This window comes from Aspergillus tanneri (assembly GCF_003426965.1).
Source record: "Aspergillus tanneri strain NIH1004 chromosome Unknown AapTan_2_pilon_pilon_pilon, whole genome shotgun sequence".
NCBI classification, from domain to species: Eukaryota; Fungi; Ascomycota; class Eurotiomycetes; order Eurotiales; family Aspergillaceae; genus Aspergillus; species Aspergillus tanneri.
This window is the reverse complement of record NW_022984629.1, coordinates 3,321,742-3,347,815: the sequence shown is the minus strand read 5'-3', so window position 1 is coordinate 3,347,815 and position 26,074 is coordinate 3,321,742. Positions and strand designations below refer to the sequence as shown.

At 50.6% G+C, this 26,074-nt stretch overlaps 10 protein-coding genes across 10 annotated transcripts; 5 read left to right on the top strand and 5 right to left on the bottom strand.

Moving 5' to 3' along the window:
* Nucleotides 1-28: 28 nt before the first annotated feature.
* ATNIH1004_001072 (uncharacterized protein) lies at nt 29-712 on the bottom strand (the record flags this gene model as incomplete). Its single annotated transcript, XM_033565772.1, has 2 exons — nt 29-314; nt 363-712. 2 exons carry the CDS (start codon nt 710-712, stop codon nt 29-31), a joined length of 636 nt encoding a protein of 211 aa, XP_033431529.1.
* A 35-nt stretch (nt 713-747) lies between these two features.
* On the top strand, nt 748-1,131 carry ATNIH1004_001071 (uncharacterized protein; the record flags this gene model as incomplete). The annotated part of the gene is made up of 1 exon (XM_033565771.1): nt 748-1,131. One exon carries the CDS (start codon nt 748-750, stop codon nt 1,129-1,131), a length of 384 nt encoding a protein of 127 aa, XP_033431528.1.
* Nucleotides 1,132-1,677: 546 nt separating this feature from the next.
* ATNIH1004_001070 (putative GPI anchored protein) lies at nt 1,678-3,984 on the top strand (the record flags this gene model as incomplete). The annotated part of the gene is made up of 4 exons (XM_033565770.1): nt 1,678-1,794; nt 1,861-2,355; nt 2,685-3,315; nt 3,374-3,984. 4 exons carry the CDS (start codon nt 1,678-1,680, stop codon nt 3,982-3,984), a joined length of 1,854 nt encoding a protein of 617 aa, XP_033431527.1.
* Nucleotides 3,985-4,250: 266 nt separating this feature from the next.
* On the top strand, nt 4,251-5,420 carry ATNIH1004_001069 (putative mitochondrial 2-oxodicarboxylate carrier protein; the record flags this gene model as incomplete). Its single annotated transcript, XM_033565769.1, has 5 exons — nt 4,251-4,325; nt 4,390-4,400; nt 4,468-4,497; nt 4,565-4,648; nt 4,709-5,420. The coding sequence occupies 5 exons, from the start codon at nt 4,251-4,253 to the stop codon at nt 5,418-5,420; spliced, it is 912 nt and encodes a 303-aa protein (XP_033431526.1).
* Nucleotides 5,421-6,413: 993 nt separating this feature from the next.
* Nucleotides 6,414-7,994, bottom strand: ATNIH1004_001068 (basic helix-loop-helix domain-containing protein; the record flags this gene model as incomplete). The annotated part of the gene is made up of 1 exon (XM_033565768.1): nt 6,414-7,994. The coding sequence occupies one exon, from the start codon at nt 7,992-7,994 to the stop codon at nt 6,414-6,416; it is 1,581 nt and encodes a 526-aa protein (XP_033431525.1).
* Nucleotides 7,995-17,295: 9,301 nt separating this feature from the next.
* On the bottom strand, nt 17,296-19,758 carry ATNIH1004_001067 (tRNA ligase; the record flags this gene model as incomplete). Its single annotated transcript, XM_033565767.1, has 1 exon — nt 17,296-19,758. One exon carries the CDS (start codon nt 19,756-19,758, stop codon nt 17,296-17,298), a length of 2,463 nt encoding a protein of 820 aa, XP_033431524.1.
* Nucleotides 19,759-20,247: 489 nt separating this feature from the next.
* ATNIH1004_001066 (ankyrin repeat protein) lies at nt 20,248-20,907 on the top strand (the record flags this gene model as incomplete). Its single annotated transcript, XM_033565766.1, has 1 exon — nt 20,248-20,907. One exon carries the CDS (start codon nt 20,248-20,250, stop codon nt 20,905-20,907), a length of 660 nt encoding a protein of 219 aa, XP_033431523.1.
* Nucleotides 20,908-21,451: 544 nt separating this feature from the next.
* On the top strand, nt 21,452-22,280 carry ATNIH1004_001065 (vacuolar protein sorting family 37 protein; the record flags this gene model as incomplete). The annotated part of the gene is made up of 2 exons (XM_033565765.1): nt 21,452-21,726; nt 21,794-22,280. The coding sequence occupies 2 exons, from the start codon at nt 21,452-21,454 to the stop codon at nt 22,278-22,280; spliced, it is 762 nt and encodes a 253-aa protein (XP_033431522.1).
* A 188-nt stretch (nt 22,281-22,468) lies between these two features.
* On the bottom strand, nt 22,469-23,692 carry ATNIH1004_001064 (phosphatase PAP2 family protein; the record flags this gene model as incomplete). Its single annotated transcript, XM_033565764.1, has 3 exons — nt 22,469-22,959; nt 23,021-23,535; nt 23,607-23,692. The coding sequence occupies 3 exons, from the start codon at nt 23,690-23,692 to the stop codon at nt 22,469-22,471; spliced, it is 1,092 nt and encodes a 363-aa protein (XP_033431521.1).
* A 341-nt stretch (nt 23,693-24,033) lies between these two features.
* ATNIH1004_001063 (aldo/keto reductase) lies at nt 24,034-25,158 on the bottom strand (the record flags this gene model as incomplete). The annotated part of the gene is made up of 4 exons (XM_033565763.1): nt 24,034-24,233; nt 24,305-24,632; nt 24,694-24,955; nt 25,019-25,158. The coding sequence occupies 4 exons, from the start codon at nt 25,156-25,158 to the stop codon at nt 24,034-24,036; spliced, it is 930 nt and encodes a 309-aa protein (XP_033431520.1).
* Between the last annotated feature and the right edge of the window lie 916 nt (nt 25,159-26,074).

Sequence of the window (26,074 nt, the reverse complement as noted above, 5' to 3'; positions counted from 1 at the left end):
CACGGACCACGAACTGAATCTTAATCTACTACGTTGGCCACTTCTCCAACCCCCCCAAGAGTCTATCCTGCTGCAGTCGTTCCATGGCGACCGGATCCAGGTTCACACGAACGCGCCATAGTGGTGTCCCGTCTCTCTGACTCTCACTCACACACCTGTAAGATGGAACAGAGTCCACTGATTCTCGTCTCTCCAGGTGGTGGAAATCCACGATGCTGCTGAGGGACTTCCCCCAGTCCCACTTTCGCAGAGGGGGAGGGGCCAATCGTAGATTGGTAACGATGAAGTCCGGGAGGTAGAATGCGGTCAACGGACTATTCTCGTCGCTGGTGGATATACGTTATAACTCATCGCAGACTGACTGGTGATCGATAGTCTGGATGTTGTGATGGATTTCAGCCGCCAGGTCGACGAGGGGATGTAGATCTGCCGTATCGATGGTCGTGGTTATGGTTGTTGAAACATGTGCGATGTTTATATCCCCGCGAGAATGAGTCGGCGACGCGATGGCCATGCAATTCCTGACGTAGCAGTGGGAGACCCGTTGGGGGGGTTTGCAGGACCGTTCGGAATTTGACGGAGAGGACGACATGCATGGTGACTGACGATGACGGTGATGACAATGAGGAGCGAGCGCGCGACCCGCAGAGCCACAGCAAGGCGGACGCGATGTCCCTAGTCGAGAGTTCGTCCTCCTGGAATCGGCGGACATTGCAGAGGTGAGCGAGATGACAGACGGATGCGACTATGCGGGAAGAGGAATTTGACAATGGTCAGATACGATGGCGTCGCCCAGTACTGGAGACCGTAGCTGCGCAAGTCCATGAAGGGACGTCGGGGCGCGACACACGAAAGTCTCTCGTGCGTGGCGGCCTCGATGGCAGACGACGGCCCCCGGGGGACCGGATCTGCGCTGCGACACAGCATGTGTTAGGGGCGTACAGGACGTTCATCTCGCCGATGCCATCCATTTCAGCATGGTGGAAGCAGACGACAAGCACGAGACAGTCGCATAAGACATTGAAGCTGAAGCGCAAGACGGGGCTAGTTGACGATACGTTCGTCGTCAAGGGCACCGCAGGAAGGTCTCGCGCGCCAGTCCACGGAAGTTGGCCCAATGTAGGACGATGATGCTCTGGGGATGATACTGTACACTTATCATGGGAGAGTCATGCAGGTCTTGCAGAGTCGCTGGATGTAGGTTGTAGGTAATAATGGCCAGTCAGGAAACCAGCTGTGTGATACCATGTTGCAGCATGGTGATGGCATTGGTAAGATGGTTGGTTGTAAATGCGAAGGCCGGCGGCACATGGATGGGCAGGCTGAGGCTGTCCAAGGGAGTCAGAGAGAATTCCATGGTGTATTGATCTGATCGTAGCATCGTGGCATCTTATAAGTCTTCTATATCATACTTCTCCTTGCAGGTGTACTCACTGGTAAAGAATGAACAACAGGAGATCTAGGTTAGTCCGAATTGCACAGTAGATAGTATCATATATGATGGCAATGATGACAGATAGATAGAATCCCAATGGACTGAGAGGAGAGGCCTTGGAGATGGACGATGAGCTGCTGGTTTATGCTGACTGTCCCACGTTACACTATGGCATATTCTTCTATCCAGGTGTATGAATATCCCGATCGACAATCATCACTTCGATGATCATTTCGAGATAGATGATCGGGATGCACTCGCTCGACTACATCGGTGCTTTTCTTCTGCACCGCCTCAACATCCTTCTCTACGGCGACAACGTCATCCTTCCTGTGATTGTATACCCTCTCTACTACATAGTTAGTATCCCCTTCCATCCATATCAAACTAACTGACTATATCTATCTCTGCCTCTCTATCTCTAGATCGATTACATCCTCAGCCACCTCCTTCCCATCCTCCTCATTCTCGAAGATGACCCCCGCATCGTCCAGTCGTGTATCTCGCTCTACCGCAGCGGTCTCTTCCAAGGAATCAAGCTCGGCATCATCTACGACGTCGTCAGTCTGGTTCTCTCCAGAAGTATAGAATCCCTCCTGTGTATGGTTCTACATATACGACTGGCTCCCGTCGCTCGCGTCGTCGCCTCGGTTCTGTTGACACGTCTGCATTTTCTCTGGATTCGGCAGAGTATCTGCGTTTCTCATGTGTCTCAGTGTTATCGGTGTCATCAATGTCATCGTATAAAAGCGGACCCAGATGCAGATATCGACATAGAAGAGAAATGGGCATGTCTAATCATCCCATCTCTCATGCATGCCATCGCCAGAGAGATCTCCCATGTCGAACCGCTGGTGCTGTCTGCTCTCGTCCGTCTCGGTCTCTATCTCCCGTCGTGGATAGTCCTAGTCCTGGTCGAAGTGAGTCTTCTCCCAGTGAAGGAGTTGACTATCGTCCCGCGGGGTAGGAGACAGGCTCGCATTGGAGAGCTGCAGCGGGGATGGACTGTTGGAATAGGGAGGGCCTGTCGCTTGTTCGGAGTGCAGCTGTTGAGTTGCTTGGTGGATGGTCTTTGTAGAGTCTAGATAAGAAGGATACAAGCTGTCAGGATGAGCAAGCACACTGAATCTGAATCTGTCTATGATGTTGAATTGCTATGGATGTATCTCAAGGCGGTGAGACCGTACCTGGTAATACCAATACCATTCCCCAGCCACTTTAATACTCCATATACTTCTCTCGATCGTAGGAATCTGCAGGTTCAGATTATCTTCAAAGCAACTGGACTTGCATTCCCATGCTCCTCATGTTGCTTGTCCCTCTGTTCTTGTTGGGACTGGCTCATGCCTCTGCGCATGCCAACCTGTCGCATCTCCCCGAAAGCATCCTCTCAGAGGACATCCTCCAGCACAATGCCCTCATTCAGGCCCATCTCGCTCAGATTCCCGTCCGTGGGGTGAGGAAGATGAACCCCGACGAGGGCGAGAAGTTCTTTCTGGATTACTGGTACTTCGATGATGCCATCAAGATGGGGAATTCCACCCAGCTACACGATCTACAGGAAAGAATCGACCTCCAGCCCCGATCTCATCCTCATCATCCCCCGTCGTTCCCGCAGATGGGCCATCTCTTTCGCCGGGATTATAAATGTCCGTCGGGGACATTCTCCTGTGCGTCCATCGATCGGCCAAACAGTTGCTGCAGTACCGGGGAAACCTGCGAACTAGTCAAAGATGCCGGGTCCGGCGATGTAGGCTGTTGTCCTCAAGGTCAGAATTGCTCGGGGTCCGTTGGGAAGTGCAAATCGGGGTACTCGACCTGTGCGGCCTCGTTGGGAGGCGGGTGTTGTATTCCGGGCTATGATTGTGTGAGTGATGGCTGTAAGCATCTTCCTCTTGCCTCTCTGTTATGTTCTTCCCCACTGACTGTAGACTTCAGGTGCGAGGGTCTACACGATCACCGTGACGCTCTCTTCGACGGTGATGACATCCACTTCCACCCAGTCTATCCCGCCAACGAGCACCGTCAGTAGTCACAGCACGACCACCACCGTCACCAGCAAAGAAACCAAATCCACCGGGGATTTTTCTCCTCCTGCACGACCCACCAGTCTCTCCACCGCCACGACCTCTCAGTCCCAGGAAACGGGTGACGTCTGTCCGTTGGGATTCTACGCGTGTTCCGCGGTCTACCGCGGAGGATGTTGTCGCACTGGACGCGACTGCGACACTACCTCATGTCCGTCCACTCCCTCAACCACCATCACCACCAACGACCGGACCATCGTGGTCCCGATGGAGACGACGGCATCCGGGGATGCTACGGGACGGTGCGCAGATGGCTGGTTTAGCTGTGCAGACACCGCAGGCGGAGGCTGTTGTCCGACGGGCTTTGCGTGTGGTTCGAGCTGCACGGCCCTCGCGACGGCGACGGCGACGGCGACGGGCACAGTGGCCAAAGAGCAGCCCACGGGTGCGGCGAGTCGAAGGGGGTTGGAGGTGATCCGGGTGGGAATCAGCGTGATGGGGGTACTGTGGATGATGCGATAAATGTAGTAAATATGAGACCACGAATAGATGACCTAAATGATTTGAAGTGGAAGACAATGAAGACAATAAATTGTATGATTTCCCCGCGTGGCTCGAGGCATGTGGGGCGATTGATTTTTCCCGTTTGGGAGATTCTCCCCGGTGAGCGACTCCGGCCGCCTCTCTTTCTCTTCCTGTTCTTTCCGCTGCTCTTCCTCCCAATTCATTCCTCGCCTCTTCTCTCCCCTCCTCCCATCTAGTCCCTTGTCCACCTCCTCTCCCCCATCATGTCGGATACTCCTCAGAAGCCTCTCCCCTTCGCCTACCAGTTCGTCGCCGGTGCGGTGGCTGGTGTCTCGGAGGTAGGTTCTCTCACCCGAGGCAAACCGACCCAGGCCTATGACTAACTTGTCTGCGTCTGGATAGATTCTCGTGATGTAGGCAGTCCTTTCAGTGACGATTCCCTCTCTGCGCTGTCGCGATTGACAATGTAAAATCCTCCAGGTACCCATTGGACGTGGTCAAAACCCGAGTGTAAGAAACCTACGCACTCGCAATCTCTTGCCACCGCCGCAGAAACATATCTAACGGATTCCCACAGTCAATTGCAATCGGGTGCGGCAGTCGGTGAGGAAGCATACACTGGCATGTTCGACTGTCTGCGCAAGATCGTCAAGCATGAAGGGTACGTCTGATTCCCTTGGCTCCATACCTGACCGCCTATCCCTAACCTGATCACGAACAGTTTCTCCCGTCTATATCGTGGAATCAGCGCCCCGATCCTGATGGAAGCGCCCAAGCGAGCGACCAAATTCGCAGCCAATGACAGCTGGGGAACATTCTACCGGGGGCTTTTCGGCGTGGAGAAGCAGACGCAGAGTCTGGCTGTGTTGACGGGCGCGACGGCCGGTGCTACGGAATCATTCGTCGTAGTGCCATTCGAACTGGTGAAGATTCGTCTACAGGACAAGGCATCGGCCGGAAAATACAATGGCATGTTGGACGTGGTGAAGAAGATCGTTCAGACCGAGGGTCCCCTGGCCATGTACAACGGTCTGGAATCAACCCTTTGGCGTCACATCCTCTGGAACAGTGGCTACTTCGGATGTATCTTCCAGGTGCGGGCACAGATGCCCCCCGCCGAAGCGGGTAACAAGGCCCAGCAGACTCGCAACGATCTCATCGCCGGTTCAATCGGTGGTACCGCCGGTACTATCCTGAACACCCCTATGGATGTCGTCAAGTCGCGGATTCAGAATAGCCCCAAGGTCCCCGGTCAGACCCCCAAGTATAACTGGGCTTGGCCTGCCGTCGGTACCGTCATGAAGGAGGAGGGTTTCGCCGCCCTCTACAAGGGTTTCGTTCCAAAAGTTCTTCGTTTGGGTCCCGGTGGTGGTATCCTCCTGGTTGTCTTCACCGGCGTTATGGACTTTTTCCGTAAGATTCGTGGCGAGTAAACACTAGGTTGGATTCTCTCTCTCTCCTTTCTCTCTCTTTCTATATTTCCTCTATTTCTCTGCAAATAGATCGACTCCTGCATAGACTGTGCGATACAAGGATTCTCGTGCCCAACTGTGTCTGCGTTGAAACTGAAATCCCAGACCCCAATACACAATACCCGTTCTGTTTTCATTCTACGACGATAGATGCACATGGATGGCATATGTGAACAGGGATCCCAATATACCCAGCTATAAGGCTCAGATCTAGACGATTATGCATACCCATGGATACTGGATAGTTCAAGAAATGTGAATGTGAATTAGAAAAGAGTAAAAACAAAAATAAAAAAACATGCCATCATTCCTAATAATATCGGTACTACATATAAAACCATGCAATAATATAATGATAGCAAGAATCATGTCATAACTATGAACAGCAGAACACATCGCCCATTAACAATAACATCCGAGATGGTAAACAGCACGTATGATTAAGTAATAAGGAAAAGGGTATCGACAGAAATGAGAACTGCAAGGTGTAAACCACTGGCCAGCCGGCGAACAATACCAGTTGCACCCAACTGATTGATCGCAAGAAACGAACGCGTCGGTGTGTTCCAAGGAATGGGAGAATTGACTCTAGGCCACCCATGGTGTGTACAGGAAAATAACGAGAAAAAGGAAATATAAAAATAAAAAAAAGAGTGCAATGATGATAGTGAACCCAAACCCAAATAAAGAGGAAAATAAAAAATAGGGCTTGTTAATAACATTAAGAGAAGCGCATCAATCCATAAAAATATAAAAATAAAACACCTAGAAATCAAAACAAACCCAACGGAAAGCGCAGTCAAAGTCATTAGCCGGATAATTAAATGTCAGGACTTCTGCGTACGCCGGTCCACTGCTCCATATCTCCGTAAGACGCCTTCGTATGCAACAGGTCATGACATGTGTCGTAGAAAGAGAGGATTGGACTTCAAGGGGAAGGGCGACATCTCCCACTTAGTTCATCTCCATGGCGTATTCATCTTCCTCCTTGAAGCTCATTCCGGCATGGCCTGAGCTACTCCAGTACTGCGCCTGACCTGCACCAGCACTGTTCGCACTGCTCGCCCCACTATTAAAGGACGGACTGAGGCTCTGGGGGCTCAAGGCGCCGATGCCAGAGACGGGTTCCCCGGCCATGTTCGTGTGCTTCGGGACTCGTAGGCCGGTTCCCGGCGCTCGGCTGTAACTGAAGGAGCTGGGATCGTTCTTCTCCAGCGCATCTAGGATCTCCGTCCGCATCCGCTTCTCTTCCTCCGTTTGCTCGAACGGCCACGTTCCGCCGAGGCTACTGATCAGCTCTGCTAGCTCTGCCTCCTGCTGGTGCTTGACGTGCAGGGCCCACATCAAATCCCTCATCCAGCCTACGGCACCGTTCAGGATGTCACCTTTATTAGGGCCTTTCTCCTTTTCCTCAATGGGCAGTCCCATGGTGATGTTACCCCCTGTGGCGCGACGGCCATTGCCACCCGCCAAGAGAGATGTGGCAGCATTCGGGTTGGCTCCCGTGGCGGACATGGAGGTGTTATTGACCAGCTGTTTCCGGACCTTGTCATCTTCCAGCCGGTGTTGGGGAACCAGGTGGGAGAGATCCTGGATACGCTCGTTGATGTTGTCGCGCCGGCGACGCTCAACCAGGTTGTGGGAGGCTCTCCGGCGTCGACGCTTGGCTTCTTGCGATTCCAGGTCCTGTGCAGAACCGGGCATGTGCGCATCAACCTTGGTCGGCAAGGAGGCGTGCTTGCCCGACTTGAGAATCTCGGAGATTCCAGCAGTGTGAGGATGGCCAGGGGATGAGATCGGGGACTCCGCAAAGGAATGCACACTTCCAGGTGTACCATCCCATTGGTTCGACAAGGTCTTCTGGTGACGGTGCTGGAGGCCTGTGCGGATGGGCTGCGTAGGGAAGCTGCCTGATTCGGGAGTACCTAGGGTAAGACCGCCTAGGGCAGGGGTCTTTGGGGTCATCGGGCTGCGGCCATCGGCAGAACGATCCACGGTCTGGAGACCAGGTCGTACTTTGCCATTCATATAGTTTTGCTCAAAGTGGGACCCAGCACTCTGCATATGGGAACCGGGCTGTCCTTGTTGGTTCATCGCCCGAAATTGGTCATAGTTAAAGCTGTTATTCATAAAGGGGCTATGCATGGGAGCCCCATCCGGGGTATTCGAATACATCTGTGACATCTGGCCGGGGTGGCTCATAGAAATCCCGGCACTTGAATGGGTTTGGTCCTGGAGGAAGTTCATACTGTCCGCGCGCTGGATGCCGTTGTGTCCATTGATCTCCAAATCTAACAACTCGTCCGTATCGATCCCGGAATTGCCGAAATTGAAACTGGAGGACATATTCTGCTGCGAGCCAAACGGATAAGACATGAATCCACCATTCTGCATGGTTAGGTCCGAGGGATCGACGCCGTCGGCGTTCCCGAATTGGTTGGGCATGGAATAGCCGGCATGCGACATCATGAAAAGGTTTGGGTCACTGTGGTGGTCGTCAGGGTCACTCTTGATGAAAATGCTCGTTTCAGTCATAGTGTGCGAGCATATACAAGTTCCGAGCAAGAAAGCCAGGAACCACTCCACAGGGAACCCTTACAGTCCGAGATCCACCAAAAGAAGAGGGGGAAAAAAAAAAATTTGGGTTCAGTACAAATTCGACCTAATAGCAAACTGCGTCCAAATGTATGACACTACTCAAATCAGTGTCGCAAAAAAGACTTTGGGATAAAATTCGGTTTCGATGGCGATATTGACGAGGTTCGTTCGGCGTCTCAGGGAACGGTGTCAGAAGAGATCGAGGAGTGAAAGCGGAGACATCAAAAGCAAGTGAAAATAGATCATAAATAACCTAGAAAACGAAATGTGATCAACAAATCTACCCAACCAAGTCAAGACAACGATGTCTATCGACGATACCAGAAGCAGTGAGGAGGGGCGAGGATGACACTCACCAGGGGCGAGACGGAAAGCCGGGTAGTGAAAGTGAAAACGCCTTAATAGTGGTGAGATGCAACTGGGGGTACGAACGAGATGACTCGAGGGTAATGTGAGGGGCTGTATGTTGCCAAATAAGACTGACAGGGGTAGAAAGACGAAGGCGTGGTAAAAGTATGAGTCGAAAACGGGCAAATCGGCAAAATGCCACTATCGTGGGCGGAACTCGAAGCCCAATAGGCGGCTCCAGCGGGTGGCGTTTGTCCCGAAAAAGAAAAGCGATCGAGTCAGGAAACTTTGTACCGTGAGCAACCACGAAGACAGGAACGAGAATGATCAAGAACAACACAAGACAGTGTTCAGAAAGAAATAGGGAGTTGTGGCCATAAGCGAGACCAACCAAAAGTTCGAGGCCACACGATGGGTCTGCGGAGACGACGGGGCTGGAACAATGCGAAAGATAAGAAATAGAGGCCAGATGGGGAACTGGACAGCAGTTCAGGACCGGTCGGAGACGGACAAAAGGCCGAGGTGGAGAGTTTGACACGGTTTGTATGCACCAGGAGAGGAGATGTCTTAGTATGACGAGAACGAAGAGGAAGACCGAACTAATCGATTGATCGATTGATCGATTGATTGATTGATTGATTGATTGATTAATCACTGCAGCAACCAGGTGCAGTGGGGAAGAATGAGGTGAAAGAGTCCAAGAGGACAGAGGCGGTGAGGCAAGGCGGGCGGTGGGCACAGGCATTAATTAATTATGATTATCTTAGATCATCATCACCATTGCTGGTGCCTGTCGAGTGGGTTTGTCCGACCGTCGCGGGAACTGCATATTGCTTTTTGTCTGCTGGCCCTTTCCATTGGATTGTATGTTTTCTTCCCCTTTCGTTGCTTCCCTGACTGTCTCGATTTCCTTCGCCTCTCCCGGATGCCAGCGCTCCGCTTCGGTCCAACCAGAAAGGCAGCTCTCCTCTCCTCCCGGGGGGAAGGTCTGTGAGACTGACGGACTTTCGAGCCCAAGGTTGCCCCACGGTGATTAGCTTTTTTGCTATTTTCTAGGTAACTTGGACCATCGAATAAGCAACCCTTTCCCCCCGGTTAGATTACTCCCCCATCTCAACACCCCGCCGAGTAAAGCCTGCAGGGTTCGGGCGTGAGTGCAGCAGTGGGGTCAACAATCGCCAACTGCGCCAAATTGATTTCCAGTGAGGTTCAGAGGAGAGAAGAGGGGTATTTTCCCTTTTTAAATGCCTTTTGGTTCCGATTGTTCTCAGTCTTTTGTCGTGGTGTCTGTCTCCTTGGACCCGCCAGCCTCGTGGTGATGGGGGTTGGTGTAGTGGGAGAACGGGGTGAAGAATTAAACGGAAAACTTGAATCATATACGATCATACATGACCGGGGGTGATTTTAAAAAAAGAAAAAAGCAAAAAGAAAAAGATTTACTTACGAGATATGTAGACGGTCAGATTCGTCGTGGGTTGATTCGCGTTCCTGGATGAAGAGAAGTAAGTAAGCCTCTGGGGTATCACAGCGGGGTCTAGAAAGATATATATGAGAAACCCTCCAGAGGAGAGAGGTGGTCCTAGAAATACGATGCTCACTACACGTGGCAACAAGAGCATGCGCTTCTCAGAAACCAATCAAAGGCGACAGGGACAGTGGGATAAGCAAACAACCTGAGGGTAACCTTCAGTTCATACGGAGCCTCGTCGCGCCGCAGTGAGGAAGGTCATGATCAATGTACCACGGAGATATCGGAAGCTGGGAAGGAGGGAAGGGGGGAAAGAAAAGGCAAAAGAAGGGCCCGAAGGTAAACTCACATGCACCTTGCTGGATACGGGGGCCAGTCGCATTGACAAGGGGCTCGAGCTCAAGAGGTGCAGAGGAATCAGTTTACTCCCGGTACCTCTTCATGAGCGAGGAAGGAGTAGAGCGCAGGCAGACAAGTAAGATGGTCTGGTGAAGCTGGTCGATTACCGATGTAGAAATGACTCTCTGACGATGGTGAAAGAGTTCGAGATTGACAGAGAAGTGAAACCAAATGAAATCTCAGAGAAACATTTGAAGATCGAACGGGCGAGGGAATCAACGCTTTAAAGGGCTCCCGAGGCGTTCTTCGCAGTCTCTCATTTGATATATCACAGCGATGGTCATGCAGGGTGTCGATCCTCAAATCGACGAGGCTTGATAGACTACGGGAATTACGTGCGTCGCTCGTTCATCTTCAGCCGAGAAGTAGGAAAGCGTAAATTAATTAAAATTTTAAATAAATAAATAAAAATCTAAAAAAAAAAATTATTGATATTTACTTATACATTTGAAAAATAAAATAAAATAAATGATTGGCCAAGGAAGGTGTGCTGAGTGCATGAAGGGGGGCAACGGCCCAGTGGCGATGAAACTCTCAAGAAAGAAAGCTCTGGGAAGATGGAGGGTGTCAATCTCTAGCTACGTCCAGATTCAACGAAGAAAGGGGGGAGGGGTGGACCAAAATGGTGTTGACGAAGATCCGGTAGTCTTCTTGTTCGTCAAGGAGGGTCGTACAGTCCGGATGGAGGAGAATAACCATCCACTGCAATCCCATGAGCAGCCAGGTACTACGAGCTTTGTCACCTGTTTCTCCCAGGGCGGTCATGACTCACTTGCGGTCAGACTAGGGTGTTCTGGACTTATTTTCTATTTTCTGCTTATTATTTATTTATTTATTATTATTATTTTTGGATTATGGAGGATTATGGGAAGATTAGGGGGATTTCTGGTTGGGGGATGGCTTGATCCTCGCTCGGGCTGGCGAACCGAAGTGTAGAATGTATCAGATGCCTCCTTTGGGCAAACTCCAAACATACCAAGATCATTGTTCATTTATCATTAGTATTCGGCTGGGGCGGGGATGACCCGAGAGCGTGAGGATCGTAGATTCATCATTCTCGCATGAGAACACTCCACCTACCAATAATAGATCATCCTGAAAGCCAAAGTCAGATAAAATAGAAGAGAAGGCGAGGGAATGACATCATTGCAGGGGGGGAGCAATAAAAAGCTACCTAGTTTGGGGAGATGCCATAAAAAAAAATATTTGCCTTCTTGGGTAGCTCATAATGTCTACCTAGCCGACAATACGACCCTGATGCCGGGTATCGCTGGAATGTATGTATGATCGTGGGACACCATGTGGAAGGGATGTATGGGGGAAAAGATCTCCTTGGAGGATTCAGATTGGGAGATGAAGGTTACGGGAGTCCCCCATACCTGGTTATCGAGGGATATAGTCTGGAGAGGGGCACACTAAGAGGATCGACATGCTGGAATCAACATCCGATTAGTATTGACCCGGTCGATACCTAGTAGTGCTAGTTAGCGAAGTTAGTAGCCTGAGGAGAGGGTGTGTACCAATATCGTATTGTTGGATTCTTGAGTCGTAATGTTTTTTAATGACGGCGGGAACGGTGTTTGGTGGCTACTATTATTATAACGATGATTCATATCTGGGTTATACTTATTCTTAGTAGCAATATCAGAATGTTCCATAGATGATGACACTGCTGATGAATCCAACCAATCCTCCGGACCTCCACAGCCGTCCGAGCGTTTGTTCGGTGCTGACGCTCAGAAGGCGGTCCGTGACACCATGCAGACTGGAGATCCTGTCGCCTCCCGAGAAGGAGTGCGTCGTACGTGAATGCGGGGGTCTGTGATAGGTGGAGAGGTTCGAAGCCGTTCCCTTACGTAGTATGGGGGGGAGGATCATGGCATCCGTTGTGATTCTTCATCGAGCTAATCAATGCCCGTTATTACCTGTTGCCTATTCCGGCCTATCAGGGTCTGAGGCTATGCCCTTGCAACAGGTGTTTCCCTTCGGTCAAGGGCTTTCTAGGAGGCACATATTCGCAGCTGTTCAGACGGTCGATTTCAAGCACATTCGTTGTATTAATCATTCTTTAACCCTTTCAGCTGTCCATGATTTGGAATACTACGGAGCAAAGAATGTGGGGGGTGGCGTCGGTTAGCCCACCTTCAGCCCATTGACGAGACTCAATCAAGCCTTTATTCTTGAGATGGAATGCTGTCAAAATAGCAGACCAATGAACTCCCTCATTCCAATTCGGTTATCACCCTCTCCGCGGACAAACTATCTGGCTCCAGTCCAACCGCACCAAAATAGATAGATTTGGAGGGGGGTAAGCATTACTTTGCAGTAGGTCTGGTATGTTAGAGCGATGCCCTTTCTTGTACTGTGTCTGGTACAGTACATACATTTGGGTACATAGCTAGTCCACTATGTTTATCGCATCATGGATGTCGACAACGATGGTAGCTAGCTAATGAAAATGCGGTATGGGGAAAGCCAAGTACGACACATACCGACAACTCCAAGAACTATGATCCTACCTGCAGTCAACAATGGAATAGTGTTCCTCAATGCGGAGTTTTGTCGCGAATTGAAGGCGATTTTTGGCTCCCGTGTCCGTCCCGTCCCGTCAAGGTTCGGAGTGCATTGCCGATATCCACGGTTTGACTGCAAGGAGCTTTCATGGCTTGTAAGTGCCCGGCGTTGGCCGCATCGCGACGATTATTTTGGTTCTGCGTTTCTGGTTCGGTGCTTCAAACATAGACTACGGACGGGATTAGAATCCTTCATCCTTGGATTGCCTTCGGTTATTCCCCCTGGTTGTCTGACTGATATGACGAAGTATTCTTTCCGTTGAACCGCGGGGAAATATATCCGCTGACAAGAAGTAACGCAGCATGAGGGAACTAGTAAATGTCTTCGGTTATGAAGATAGAGCTATTGCCTGCCTCCTCTTTTCGACGTTGATTTTCGTTTCTGTGTCCTTCTTCGCCATCAGACAGGCTGAGCGTGTCCAAGGGAAAAGCCAAAGCAAGTGCGCATGTTCATGTTCATGTACCTGTTGTACGCTCACGGCTTCTTTCCCCTTTTTTTCGATCCCAATTCTGCTCTTTCTCAATCAAGAAAGATTTGACTACGTCGGATAATATTCCCATCGAATTAATGACAGGCGGCCATCTACGTAATGTGTCTCTCATCAAACTTTTAGCTCCGCGGCTGGTATACTATCCTATTCGACCTTCCGAGTACCCGTACGTGAAGTTCAAGTAGACTTCTGCAGAACACGGCTGCTCTAGCAGCGATCGATTGGGCTAAGAGACGACCAGGGGATTGATGGCGAAACAGCCATTATCACTGGCTCAGGAAAATGCACTCTCCGTAGCTGTTCGATCTCCCGTGTCAGAAGCATTGGGTGCAGGCAGCCATGCTTTCTAGAGTTAGCAAAGTTAATATCTATTGATCCACCCTAGCCCAAGACTAGTTATGGGTACTTCATAGGTACATTCAGGGATGTACTTAGGACTTAGCCTGTCCTGTACTTTAGAGGTACCAACTACCAAGGCTGGTGCATGTCTTGATGGTCAGCGGAAACGGCGCTAAACGATTAAACCCCATGGGCTGTGGCGGGAACTCTCCAATGGGTCTCAAACTTGGAAGGAATTGACCAAGGCAGGCGGCCAATAATTTACATCAGCGCCGTACTCTACGGCACATCCTCAAGCGCCCATTGGTGGCTGTGTAATCGCCCGGGGGGTCACCGGTGTTGTTTAGGTTTAGTGCCGTCACCAGGCCTCCGTTACCGGTTTACCGGCCTCTGATTGGCGGCCCAACCTCAACCTGTCCACCCAAGCTTCCGACTGCCATTCCTCCTCAGCGTCAGTGTTGGATCCCTCTTCCATCGCCGATTCTAGGACACATACACCGGTTGGAAAAACGGTCGAAAAATAATTAGCATCGTCGACAAAAAGTCAGGTTTCGCCGTCACTAGTGTCCTCTCTGATCCTCATGGTATGTAACCTTCCCTGGTCTTCCAACCCGCGCCTTGTATTTGTCTCAAGTCGAAAACTGTCTGCTCAACCCTCCACTACACCCTTATTCCCCCTCCTCCCCCTCCTTGTTTACTTTAGTACTCCTCCTTTCGAAGGTCAGATGATGATGGCTGATATGGCAGCCTGTCTACCAGGTAGAAGCGATCTCTGTCGCCGAAATAATAAATCCCGTGCCCCTAAAAGCATTACGCCGTTTGATTTGACTCTCGCATCATCTTGCAGCAGTATCCCCCCTCCCCTTCCCATTCTCCGCAAGCCTTTCCCCACCTGGTAGTACCTTACCTAGCTATCTATCGACTGCGCTTCCCATAGCTGGCTTACATTCCCTGTGCTGGGTTGGAGATATACCGTCATTCCTCCGGCGGACTGATCGATCACTATACCTATCCCGGCCAACCACCTTTCCGATTCTTCCCAGAAAATCGGGCTGTGGGTGAATATCTTATAGCAAATCAGCGCGGCGTCTGGAAGGAGGGCGATCACAAGCTTATCAGAGCGACGACCGTCCAAGAAACTACGACTCGTTAGCGGACTCTAGATTGCCCCGTGCCCAAGCTCCGCGGGTGTCTAGTCGTCCTGTTGCGCAAGTCATCTGGCCGGCAGTGTGTCGGTCCTATCACCGGCGGCTGTGCTCTACACCCTCTCACCCACACTTCGTCGATATCTGCAGATCATCTGCACGTACATATTGGTTTCCGTCGTGCATAGTCCCTGCAGAGAGTTCCTCAGCTTGACATTCTAGTGTTGCTTTTTCACTGGCCTACCCGCCGTTAACACTAGCGCAGTAGTAGCCTTGCCTTTGCAGCCGGAGCCTCTCTCCCTCCCTCTGCTTTGCTTTTCCTCTCCCCTCCACTCCTTTCATCCGGGACGCAACCAGACTGTACAGGGGGGGCGCACGAATCAGAATCATGACCTCTAATTCGTTCCGCGACTCCGTTAACTCATTAGGCTGGTCTCGACGGGACCCGGATCTACCGGTACGGACCAACAACTCGTCGTCAACAACTCCTTTCCTATCCAGGTTACAGTCATGGAATCCTTTCGGAGGGGAGGGCTACGTGCAACTGCCCACTCATGAAGCTCCAGGAGCTCCCCTACCGGCTGCTAATCGACGGGAAGAGGAGGAAGGATTCTTCGCATGTAAGATCTCCGAGCTCATGACTGATTCCTTTCCGAAGACCTCACCTATCCCTGATTTGATGCATTGCTCAGTCCAGGTGACGACGGTTCAGTTCCTGCGTCCGGATGGGTTTCACGGAAGAGGAACGACTCTTTTTTGCGTCATGGACTGTGCCTTGATTCTTCTCCGTTTTTATTTATTTAATTTTTTTTTTTTTTTTTCAAATATTTTTTTTGCCCCAATCGTTCCCCTAACATTTATATGGCTAACCATATGATTCCTTAGTGAGTCGGTGGGATCGCATGCTCGTCTTCATTGCATGCAACCTTGGGGCGGCGGTTTGTTTCTTTATTTGCTTTTTCCTCTTTCCAGTGCTTTCACTCAAACCCCGCAAATTTGCCATCTTGTAAGTGTATTCGTCGGGAATTCTATACATTCCTCTCCTACCCCATTACATTCTTCAAGGCTCCTGGCACGAGGCGGTGTAGGGCTTGTCGTGGTGTGGCTGTATCACGCCGGCCGATCTTTGCCCGCAGAAAACATCCATGCTGCTTGCTTCCAAGAACTCTATATGCGTTGCGGAGCTGACGAACTTGTTTCTCTTTTTGTTTTGGCTTTGAACTAGATGGTCCGTCGGTTCTCTCCTCTTTCTCCTATCATGGGCAGTCCTCATGGGACCCCTGGTCTACGCTAAGCACCTGGTCTCGGGACCACGGCTACCTTTTACAGCCGCCTATTTTGGCTCGATTGCCATGACCCTGTATTTTGCCATCGGAGTAAGTGCCCTACTACTTTAGTTTTGTGGATACCAATAGATCATCTCCCCCCTCCCCCTTGTTCTGCACGCTATCCGAGCCTTGCGATGGCGCATCTGCCGCCTTCCGCGTTGCTGACTCGTGTGGTGGTGTTGAAATCGCAACGAGATCTTGCATATGCACGAAATCCATCCCAACTGCCATGACATCATTCATGCACATGCCAGACTCTCTCTCTATCGAGTGGAGACGAAAACATCCCGCAACGGTGCTCAGCAGGGCAAACTACCTATCTGCCTACCTTTCTCTAACTCCCATCTGATACCCTTTCCCTCTACCCCCCTCTCAAACCGAATAGAAGGATCCAGACTAACCCAAGTTCTTACTTTGTCTTTTGTCTTTCCCAGCTCCATTCTACCTTCCTCACGCTCATCTCGTCCATCCTCCAGCTGGCTGCCCTACTCTGGTATCTCGTCAGCTATTTCCCCATGGGTAGCACGGGGTTACAGTTCATGGGTCGGTTCGGTGCACAGCGCGTCACGTCTTGGATAAATAACTAAGATTGTTCGATTAAAGTTGACTCGATGGTGGTTATGTTTTGTTATGTTTTGTTTTGCTTTGTTTTGTTTGTTTTTTCCGCTGATGATAGATTGCATGCATCGTTTCGTGGTAGATTATTCTGCTTTCTTTAAGGTATATTTATGCCGTGTTTTGATATGATATTGATCCGATATTGATCCGGATCTGGGCCTTGATACTGATATTGGTGTAATACTGCGATACTATCCTAAAGTCTGGTAGATAGATCCTTTGCGCGTATAGCGTTATACTGAATATACTGTGTGTTTTCACGAAGGGGATTTATTTCCAACTTGAGCTGGGATTATTGCAATAAGAATATGTACTATACCTATACAGTATACTATCTACTATACCGTCCAAAACTGGCGTCATGGTACGTAAGTACGTGGAGTATTAAACAAGTGAATGGGATATTGTATTTTTGATCCAGCTATTTTTACGTATGTCCTGTTCGTTATATTATACATCATTAACACAGTAGCAGTAATTCTACATCCCACGTATTATCCTCAACCTAAAATCAATGGACGGATATAACCTATCTCCTGCTCATCACCTCTCCCACCGTCCCCGAAACAACCATCACACCAGGGATCTCGGCCTCCCAGATCCCAGTATCCCCGCCAGACCCGACGTCCAGCCACCGCTGCAATAGGTCGTTGCTCTCCTTGGGCTTAATATTGGATGACACGGTGCCGACGGTGACGTGCGGTATGGAGTTCACGCATACCCAATCGTGCTGCTCCGGGCTATCAGGCGGCATGATGCGTGCAACGAAGGCCATGAGCCGGTTATCCCAGATCAAACGTTCCAGACGCACACGGGCTGGCGCGAGCACCGGCGTCACGGTGGGATCGGACTCGGGCTTCTGGGCCATCTTGTCGAGGTATCGACGGATGTAGGAATCCCAGACTTCGGCACGATCTTTCTTCAGGGCGCGGTGGATCAAAGTGACGTGGAAGGTGGGTTGAATGCGGCGCGAGTTCAGGAGTTGGTGGTAGATGCGCGCCTTATCGGGAGGTGTGGATGGGGGGAAGAGAGACTTGAGGACGGCGCTGATGTCTGCGGTGGGGAGGGAGATGCAGAAGTATTCAATGTTTTTTGCGATGGTTTCGGCATGGGGAGTGGGCGTGGTGGAAGGACCACTGGGGCTCCTGTTGTTTTTCTCGCGTTTTTGGCCCTGCTTCCCGGACGATCCATACTGGTGGCTCAGATCGAGCTGGACTTGGTATTCGCTCATGGCCCGGTGGATGGCGTCGTCCAGTTCCTGCGCGGTGGGAACCTGCTTGATGAGATGTGGGTATGATGTCTGCAACGAGGTGATCACCGTCTCGAGATTCTCCCGCGAAGAGGCCCCAACGTCGAGGTCGATGATTTGGTCGAAGCTTCTGTCAGGTTCGCGATCAGTATCGATGCCCTCGAATCGAGTCAGGAATCCCTCCATGATCCCGATGATCTCCTCAGAAGTCTTACTACCAGCCCGGATGGTCTGGTGGTTGTCCCCACGGTCGAGAACGCGCTTCCGCGTCACCTCGCGGATCCCAGGAAGCAGCTGGCCTTTGGGCTCGTGGACGTAGTGGAGCGCGACGAAGCGGGCGTTCGGGACCACCAGACGTACATCGTCCATGAGCTGCTGTCGTTCCCGTCGCATGTGGTTGTTGCGGTCTGCAATCACCACCGGGTGTTCAGACAGCAGGTTGGTGATGTCTAAGGCGAACTTCTTAGGTTTGTTCTTCTGTTTGGCGATATTATCATTCTGCACATGGCCCCAGCCAAAGAAATTGGTCAAAGCGAGAGCCACCGTTGTCTTTCCACAGCCGAGAGAAGCTATGGGGGCCAGGATCACATTGTTTGTCACCTCCTCTTGGGCCCCTTCTTCCATAGCGACGATAGCGGAGCCTGTAAGTCCACGCTCTCGAAGGAAGCCATCTCGCATAGCGATGATCCCGTGGTTCTGCTGGTAGAGCCTGGCTAGCTTGGGATCTTTGACGAGCTGTCGACGAGCATATTGCAGATATTCTTCCGTGATCTTTTTGTGCTTCTTGATGTTGGGCACTTTGCCCGCTATGACGGCTTTGGTACATTCACGCCACTGACGATACATCAGGTACGGCTCCTCAAACTTGTACTTGAAGAACCAGTCCCGAAGAGGCGCAGTGCTTGTTTCATGCATCTGGCATCGGATTACAAACCCTTCAGTCTCGCGGCCATCCCAGGTCCCCGTCTCTGCGCAACAGTCCAGGAAATTCTTTACCGTCCCGATATCGTCATAGACCAGGAACTTGGCCTTCTTGAACCCCCATTGGTCGGCGAATTCATGGACTTCGGTGCTCGAACACGTTGCAAACTGCGGGATATTGTAGTTGAGGCCGTGAAGGTAAATGCCCGACGCAATCTGATCGTAGGCCAGAACGTGCTCCTCGAAGCTATCATCGCACAGCTCCCCTACAGCAGTGATATTCATACGGCGCAACTCCTGGGCCAGCTCCTTGGACGTCTTGCCTACCGAAGCGACGTGCTTCTCGACCCAATGTTCGCCAGCCTGCGCATGGCTCACGTCGGCGTCAGGTCGTTCTCCGGTCGAGTGTTTGCTGCAAACCAACAAGGTTCCATCCTCCAGGCCAGATATGAAGATAATGCACCCATTTTCCTTCACGCTGAGCTCGTAAGGGCCACGAGTATTGTTCTCAATGTTTCTCCACTTCGTCGAGTTGACTTCGTCAACGTTGAAGAACTTGTCGTAGCCGCGAACCGCAATCTCAGGGGACCCATCCTTGCGCTTGGTGGTGAACAATCCACGAGCATAAGTTGGTAGACCGTCCCGTTTGTAGTCCCAGTCCATAAACTTCCATGAGTCGACCGTGATATTATCCGAGCCTGCGACCGGAAAGGAGGTTTTCTTGCACGAGAGCGCTTTCTTCCCCTCGCGCTTGGTCTTTTTGCTGGCGGCCTCCAAGCTATCAACGAGGCGGGTCACCTCTCCGATATCCTGTTGAACCATTCTGCAATTCGTTCGGAACGTTGCCTTAGTCCCTTCACGATAGACCAGGGAAATCGGAATGATCGAGGGTCGAAACGGGCTTGCCAAGGGAGCCGGCAGAAAGTGCCGAAGGAAGGTAGGTACTCTAGGAGCCAGAATGTTGAGGAAGTTGCTCGGAAATGACGATCACATTAAAGAGTACAAGTGCTTTGTCTCGATAGGAGGGAAAAAACGAATGGTTAGGTCTCCAGTAAGAGCCTCGTGTGACTCAATCCCATCAATGTTGGTTGTTTGCGGGGCAGAAAGACGTGGCAATCAATTAATCTATGCATTTTTTTGTCTCTAGTTTCTTCCGCCTGCGCCACCGATAAAATCCTCTCGCTCTCTCCAGCAAACTTCCACCTTCTCTGCCTCCTCAGCCTCCTCTGCCTCCTCAGCCGTAAATTGCGGTGACACTGATCATAGACTGTGTTTGACTCATCGCCTGGTTCTATCAACGTCTAGCCCGCTATGAGTCAACCGAACCCTTACATCCTGGCCGCCGATAACCCTTCCGCTGTTCTGGCGCTGCTACGGTCTAATCCCTCCATCGCATCCAACCAAGACGAGCATGGATATTCGCTACTCCACGCAGCCGCATCATACGGACATATTGATTTGCTACGTGCGTTGGTGAAGGAGTTCCAAGTGGATGTAAACCTACTTGACGAGGACGGTGAGACTTGCCTGTTCGTGACGGAGACGGTCGATATCGCCAAATGTCTCGTCGAAGAGTTGGGCGTGGACTACAATCGCAAGAATGATGAAGGGTGCACGGCGCTGGACAACATTGAGACCGAAGGCTTATTTCCGGAAGTCACCGCATATCTTCGACAGGTGATGGGGTTCCCAGCGTTGACGACTGCAGACCAACCGGCGCATGCTTTAAATCCAGCTCCGCCATTACCCCCGAATATCCAAGTGAACCTGGGGACAGTATCGGAGCAGGAAGCTAGCGCTGGGATCGATCAGGTGGATCCGGAATTCAAGCGCAGGATTGATGAGCTGGCTGCCCGGGAAGATTTCCACAGCGAAGCGACGCAGAATCAACTGCGCGAATTGGTCATGGATGCCATCAGGGGGTCGAACATTGATACGCAGGATCGGGAGGTACGGCGCAGAGTGGATTAAATGGGGCTCTTTGGTATCGATCAGGTACATAATTAAAATGATGGGCTTCATTGTAGACCGTGCCACCTCTTCCAGTGATCCGACTGTTGTGGTCTGTCGATGTCTCCACTGGGCTTGAACCAGAGTATCTTCGAGCTCTGAATTCTGAGATATGTATCTCACGAGCCCTTGAACCTCTAGATGCACGGTCAAGGGAATGCATGTCCCTCGATTCCCCCCATTCGTGAAATAGCTACGGCTCTCATAGATATTGGGTGTGCATGAGCCAATCTCCTCGACGACGGCTAGATACAAAGAAAACCAGGACCAATATGCCATTCAGAAGCAATGAGAGACCAGTAGACCACCAAACAAGCAATAGAATAGACCATTTGCCTAGTTCGGAAATCTTGACGCAGCAGGCGATACGCCACGTGACAGGCGCCTTTCCCCGCACTGCCAACCTCGATCATGGGCATCTCCATTGGCTCTCATTTGATCCCTTAGACAATCCTCGTCTCTACCCCCTGACTGTCTGACAGAGAAAGCTGGTCTGTTCCCAGTCATGAACCCAGCGCTCAACTCCGACACGCCTCCACCTCCCCCCCCGAAACCGAGCAGCCACGAAGCTAGTCGGAGGGGAACACCGCAATTGAACCCATCGTTACCGGGTACACCACGACAGTTCCATGACGCCCATGATGGACAGAACGGGATGAATACGCAGACGATGAATAGAATCGCCTCCCCTGGCATGGCCCACACCTACTCGCTAAATGTTCTTCCGAAAGCGCCAACGGCCGAAGAGGGATGGCTGCCTGACAGTGTCAAAGACAAATCGTACGAGCATTTCTCCGCATTGACAAGGACAGAATCGAAGATCTAACCAACGTTCTTTTTTTGGCAGGACTGTGGACTTGCAAGCCATCCTTAGAAACCCTAACCTCCTCTCCGCCTTTGCCAGCCATCATCCATCATACTCAGCCCATCAGGAGAATCTTCGGTCGCAGCTCAAATACAACCAAGATTTGGCGAACAGTCTTCTGGAGATCCAGTCTCATCTGACAGAGCTGCGTGGCTCGACGGAAGCGCTCCTTCTCAAGCATCAATCTCTCGAGGTCTCCTGGCGGAAAAAGCAGTCGGAGATGGACGTCGCCCTAGCTCCATGGTCACCTAAGGCTTTATATCAACGGATGGCGGCGTCAATTGCGGAACAGGAGGCTGTGTGTCAAGCCGTAGAAGAGAGCTTTCTCGAGGAGGAGCATCATGGACGAGCCACTGAGAAAGAAGTCGCCGATTGGATCAGACGGGTAAGGGCTGAGGGCGCCAAATTGGCAGCAAGAAGGGAAGCTAAGGCAAGGTGGGACGAGGGGAGAGTGGGTGGATGGAGGTGATTGTGGGAGGGTACGTTGCGCAGTCTCTGAATGACTAAACTATTTGCTAACTGAATCCAAACCAGATTATGTCTCCATAAATCTCATACTACAGGGACTGTTATATTATGTGGTGCTCGGGGAAGAGGGGTTAACTGAACGCCGCGAGTTGTGTCCTCGCTGCCATGTTCATCATGGATCTCCAATCCTCATTCTGCCAGATTACGCCGTCCACTTTCGAGGTCAATATCCTGTCCCTCTCTCTCTGCTGTCATAGTCACATCCCCGGTATTGGACCAATTGTCGGCGCCAACATGGCTGGAAAGCCCAATTCCCTTATAGAATGCATGTCGTGGACTCCTTGCTCCCCATGACCAACCTGCACCTCGCATGATCGGAAGATGGTACATCCGGAATCCAACCCAGGCGAAAGCAACCCCCATGAGAGCACCGAATATGATATCAAACGCATGGTGTCGGTAGTTAAACCAGCGCGAAGCCGCTATGAAGAAGGCGACTGCAAATGGCACGAAGGCAATGATAACCATATATACCGGAGGCGCCGCTCCCTGAGTCCGGATGGACTCGCGGTTCTGCGCACGCAGATCCTGGCTCAGAGGCGAATGGGCGAGATATGGGAAGCCAATGGAGAACTTAGAGCATAGCCAAAGACTGAAATATGTTAGACCCGCAAAGGCAACTGGATAGATGTCAATAAATGTTAGGCCCATGTACTTCTTGAATCAGAGAGAACTACTTACAGGACGAGTGACCACTGGGAAAGCTAGAAAATCCATCCACTTTCAGATCATCGGAAGTATTCCGACATATCTCCCAAGTCACCATGGTAGGCGCTTCGGTAAGCTCCTGCCCTAGACCGCTGACGGCGTACGCGGCGATATCTGAGAGGTCTGGATTGCAGCGCGCAAGCGTATCTGGACGAGGCCTGCCGTACAGACCCTTCAGTCCCTGAGTAGCCATAAAGACCCCCGCAGCAGATAGGCCCAGTCCCAACCATCCCGCGTTCCATTCCCATACTTTGGACTTCCACAGCAGGGATCGAGAGCCTGACTCCCGTGCCGTAGAGGCGGGAACAAAGAACAATACTACTAGCACAATGAGGACAGCAGGAGCAATCAGCGAGACCACCACCAGGACACTGTTTGACACTGTCTCATGCTCCGTGTAGGGAAACGAGATGCTCGGGTCAGTCAAGCTGAATGGACGTTGATTCGGTGTGACTCGGGAAAATCCAAAGCCAATGAGCGCAATGCCACTACAGAGATTGTTTTAATATTGGAAAAACTTTCCATCAGTAGCAGATACAAGCAACCAGGCTGTACGCACATGATCCAGATCCAATCCAGGATATACGAAAGAACCACGCGTTTGGAGATGCTCAGATGAGCACTTACCGCCGCGAGCGAGCCCATGTTGAAACTGTAACTCGTCTACACAGTATATCCAAAATTGATAAATAAATACTAAATAAAAAAATATGGTATTCTGGCGCAGATTAGTTCGTTAGTCACTGTCAAGGGTAGGATGCTACTGCCGACATCATGATGACCATCCACGGTGACGTACAGGTTCCGCCGATCATCTTGGCTAGGCTGACAGGTTTCCTCATGATTGAACTGCGCCACGACAAAGGTCCTCATACCCGGAGTCTTGATAAAAGAATCATGTATGTGTCAGTCATGAAAAACTAATATTCCTAGAATACCTTTATGTCCATCCTCTCCAGCACATGTTATATAAACTACATCAGATTTTATTTTTTGCCATCTAAATCGGAGAAGAATTCACGGCCAAAGTCCACACTGCTGTCGTTGAATCGAAGCTTTTTGTCAATCTCCTGGATCTTTTGCACATCGTCTGTATTCAGCTGGAAGTCACCTTCAAGGTTTGCTTTGATCCTCGAGGGTGTCTTTGATTTAGGGAGCACCGAATGTCCCCGTGTAATTCCCCATGCTGTGCAGGGGTTAAGCAAGGTCTGGTGTTAGTCTTCGGGTTCTGTCAATGCCTACAGGGTCAGACCTTACCCAGAGCAACTTGCGCAGAACTTTTGTTGTACTTCTCTCCAATCTCTACCAGCACAGGGTCATCGATGAGTTTGCCAATAGTACCACCGTCCGTATAGAACTCATTCTGGTTTCCGAAGGGCGAATAATGGGTCACATGGATGTCTTTCAATTTGTGCCAGTCGGCAAATGCACGCTGTTGCAACCATGGGTGGCCTTCTAGCTGATGCACTGCAGGGACGACGGAGGAATTCTGCAGCAAGCGTTCCATCTCGCCCTTCGAGAAGTTCGAAACACCAATAGCTCTGACTTTGCCGGTGGATAACAATTTCTCCATGGCTTTGTATGTCTGCGATGGGAAATCAGTGTTTCTGCCCACAATGACCAAACAGTAGCACAGAAATACTTACATCGACATAGTCAATGTCCACCACTGCAATCTTCCCATTCTCCTTGGGGAAAAGCTCGGAACCTCGTCTCCAAGCCACTGGCCAATGCATTAGGAAAAGGTCTACATAATCCAATTGCAGATCGTCGAGCGAATCCTGGAGAGCCTGAGCGACGTCATCTGGGTGATGTTTGTTGTTCCAGAGCTTAGTTGTGATAAAAAGCTGCTCGCGAGGCACTCCGCTCTTTCTAATGGCCGCTCCCACTGCCTTCTCTGTTTCGTATCTAGTACGCAATCAGCATTTGCATGTCTTCCCACCGCAAGAGTAATGATAGGCTGAAACTCACACGCGAGCCGTGTCGATGTGGCGGTATCCCTGTTTAATCGCTTCAGCTACGGCCTGCTCTTGTTGTCCTACGTCCTGCCAGGTTCCAAATCCAACTGCAGGGATTTTTGTTCCCGTGTTGAGTTTGAAGGTGGTCGCCATTGTGGTAGATTTTATGGTTTGATTCCTCGAAGAATTGATTGCTCTTGTAAAACTGGCTTTTGTGCACTGTACTACGGCCACCGTCTATTCATTATTTATGAATGTATCTGCAAATCGACGTCAGGTTGACGCATTGATTGCTTGCCCCGTTTCTTGCCATCTATTGCGGCTATGACGTCTAGGTGAGCCAATTTCACCACAACAACAACCATCCTTCTAGGCTCAATCGATGGGTCGCCACGTGGGAATCGCTATTCTGTAATTGAACCAATAATTGGAGATTTGCTTCCAGTCTTTGTCTGAGGTCATACGCCCACAAACCTTCCTCCCAGGGAATCACCCAATAGCTACCATGAGCTCTACACTCTAGAAAAAGGAGGGTAATAATGAGCTTGCAATGTGTATCTATATACAAACTCGGATATCTCTCTGGTCACATCTTAAATTTGAAGCAGTACCAGAGCGTTTATCGTGGAGATAGCTGTGTTTGCCTTTCCGTCAAACAGCGCATCTGGCGGTTTCCGCCTGCCGTGGTCTAGTTGCCTGCTATAAAAGTCTGCCGCAGCCCACAATATTTTTTTTTTCAACTTGCATCAGCTTGCACTTGAAGTCAACCAACATGCCCACTAAGACATAGGAGCAAATGGCCAACTCCTGCCTTCAATCACTCAGATGTACACTGCAAAAAGGTATGCGGTATTTTCTCTTTTTCTTTCTGTGTTTTTTCCTTCTCTACACTTCTTATGATGACCCTATGACACGCTTAAGGCATTCCTCAAACTTAATTTTCTATGTGGAATCTGTGTTTTTACTCAAGTTTCAGCCTTGTCTGACCTCTTTGAATCCTATTCACTGTTTAACAAACCTGTCTCTACTTTGGACATGTGCTAACAGTTAGTTGAATAGGTAAATATTT